Genomic DNA, 3,000 nt, shown 5'->3' with positions numbered 1-3,000 from the left:
CCCCCCCCAAACCACACACACAAACCCAGTGACTTACCTGGTTATGACTGAAGAACAGCAAAGCCCCTGAATACATTAGTTCTCTTGCTTCTGCGTGTTTTCCTTGTGACATATACCTGAAAACAATATCAAAACCTTGATTAAAAATACCACTAAATAAGTTGTGTATGCTTGAAGTTACTTACATTTAAATGATGAAAGATCACTAAAATGTAAAATAAAGGCAATAAGGGATTTATTTTTAAATCAGCTTGTTTCAATAATAATGTAACTTCAACTGCAAGCTACAATTTGTTTTCTGCTCCAGACTTGATGGAATACAAGAAAAAGAGTATAAGAATGAAAAACCGAGAGCTTCAAACCTGATTTGGGCTGAAACAACAACAAAAAAGTGATCCCAGGAGTTCATCTGAGCAAAAGACGTCAGTGCACTGAACTACACCGCTTAGACCGACACATTAGAGCCTTTACCAAAACCAAAAACAGTGAAACAGTTTTCAGAATACACCCTGGACAGCTCGCACACCCAGCGTCGCCCAAGTGATTCCAGCCCCCTCCTCACCGACGTCTCCCTTCCACTAGTTTAAGTCTCTCTGAGCACTACTACTCTCTGCCAGGGGACGTCAGTGCACTGAACTACACCGCTTAGACCGACACATTAGAGCCTTTACCAAAACCAAAAACAGTGAAACAGTTTTCAGAATACACCCTGGACAGCTCGCACACCCAGCGTCGCCCAAGTGATTCCAGCCCCCTCCTCACCGACGTCTCCCTTCCACTAGTTTAAGTCTCTCTGAGCACTACTACTCTCTGCCAGGGCACATACATACTAGTCTACCCACACTAGCTTGTCTCTCATGGGCTCCAGTAAGGCAAGAACAGCCAGCAAGATTTACCATGCAACACATTAGAGAGTCACCAATTCACAAAAGAAACAAGTCTAGTCTCTCAAATATAATGCTTCAAAACACGCCTGCTGCAGCTTCCACCCTCCTCACTTAAGAGTTAACCAAGAAATGAAGAATAAAACATTTTGTTCCCAACGGTTACCTCAAGAGCAGGAGCCTCTTACTATGGTGCTGATTGCAGCCTGCTGCACATCATCACTATTGGTAACTAAAGGTCTTGGATAGTCACATCTCTAGATTATGAACACAGCATTTCCCATAAAAGCAGTTAAGGTGTGGCAGCAGATACAGTTTCCAATTTCCATTTCTCTTAACTGCTTCTCAAAAAGTCTGTTTTCTGAGTAGTTAATAACGACAGCCAATTTGCTCATATCAAAAAGATAAGATGTCAGCTCTACCACACTGCTTTAGTATCTGCAATGTTCGTTTTGTCCTCCACAACACCTGGTTGTGCTGGGCCCCTGCTTCATCCCTTTCTGTTCTCGGTGGTCAGAGCAGCCTCTCCGCCCCCGCAGCAGCAAGGCCGCCCTACAGCAGATCCAATGCACGAGCATCCCTGCGGGGTAACAGAGAGGGGTCGGTGGTTCTGGGGGTGGAGCAGTCAGAGGAGTGGTGAGCCCGTGTGTGGGCATGGAAGGGGTCACACTAACCGGAGGGAAAACGAGCAAACGGTGGATCCCAAAAGCTCTTGCGCTGCACGTGAGATTCCTGTCACACGTGGCAGTCCCAGGGACAGGTCCTTCTGGTAAAATCAGATCAGACAGTGAGCAGGGGAGGAGAGAGAGTTCTCCCATCCTGCTCACTGTCTTCCAAAAACCCCAAGGTCTTTTATACAAAACAGTTAGCAGAACTGTAATAATGGATGGCATGATGGTGGTTTTTTGGAATAAGTATCCTCAACAATTCAGATTTGCAATCACCATAGCAAGTGCTCTACACATTAGTCTAACGGATCGGCAGCTCCAACGTTTTTACAGTTGGGCTCACATCCAGGTTTGCTTCTAGGAGCTTGACTCCGAATCTCAGTGTGGATCCACTTCCACAAATTCTACTTCCAGTAGATTCCCAATGCTATTTGGGAGCTCCTAATCTGGGAATTATTACAGCAGATACTAAAAGATGCTGAAAACAGCTTTACAATATTACAATACAAAATACGTTTAAAACAGTTGTGGGGTTTTTTTCAAAAAAAAAGGAAAACTTTTATTTAAAAGAATTATTAATAATAAAAATAAATACTCACTACATTGATCTAAGTGGCATTCAGAACAAGACAGAAACATTTTCATAACTGAAATCCGGGAACAGATCATTCATACCAGAAAAAGTATCTACAAGCATCAGGAAGACAGATGCCAATGTAACTACAAGAGGGATGTTAAACTTGGAAGTGTGACTCAATCACCAAATCATAAACAGAGAAGAGTTCAACCCAGCCAGCCTGTACAGCAACAACACTGGTCCAGATATTCCTGTTTGGAGGAGCACAGGATTCGCTGCTTGGGGTCAGGCAGGAACAGCAGTTTTCCACCCGCTGTGTGGTTCACAGAGAGGGATAAGAAGTCTGCAGGAGGCAGGCTGATGGTAATCTTTCCTCCTCCACCCTCAAATGCAGCTCAGTTTATGACTTTTGAAACTCTGAGTCAGGATTTCAAGTTTAACACGTAACTCAAGACAGAACAGACTAATGTTTTACAGGCTGGTGTTGTTTAAAACAAGTAAGCTGGCCATCCCAAGTACAATTCCGCAGCTGAGATCATCTCATCCATGTTAATGTGTCTCTGGAAAACTGTTGACATTTAACATACATTTTACAGAGGACAGACAGGACTGTTCGGGCACTTTTTTGGCCTCAGTGACTTTCCAAACAAATTTCAGAACAGACTAATGTTTTACAGGCTGGTGTTGTTTAAAACAAGTAAGCTGGCCATCCCAAGTACAATTCCGCAGCTGAGATCATCTCATCCATGTTAATGTGTCTCTGGAAAACTGTTGACATTTAACATACATTTTACAGAGGACAGACAGGACTGTTCGGGCACTTTTTTGGCCTCAGTGACTTTCCAAACAAATTTCACAGTCATTTTTTTGC

The 3,000-nt window shown here is 43.4% G+C and overlaps 1 protein-coding gene across 2 annotated transcripts in view; it reads right to left on the bottom strand.

The window, feature by feature from the left end:
• GET4 (golgi to ER traffic protein 4 homolog (S. cerevisiae)) overlaps positions 1–117 on the bottom strand; it is an 8,466-nt gene extending 8,349 nt beyond the window's left edge. For both annotated transcript variants that reach the window (XM_009583788.1, XM_009583787.1), the window contains exon 1: positions 38–117. In XM_009583788.1, the coding sequence (XP_009582083.1) occupies positions 38–112 (75 nt within the window). In that variant the 5' untranslated portion in view covers positions 113–117. The remainder of the gene's footprint in view (positions 1–37) is intronic.
• Positions 118–3,000: the final 2,883 nt, after the last annotated feature.

This window comes from Fulmarus glacialis, unplaced genomic scaffold (assembly GCF_000690835.1).
Source record: "Fulmarus glacialis isolate BGI_N327 unplaced genomic scaffold, ASM69083v1 scaffold22258, whole genome shotgun sequence".
NCBI lineage: Eukaryota > Metazoa > Chordata > Aves > Procellariiformes > Procellariidae > Fulmarus > Fulmarus glacialis.
Note: the sequence above shows the minus strand (reverse complement) of the source record. Positions and strands in the feature narration are given on the sequence as shown.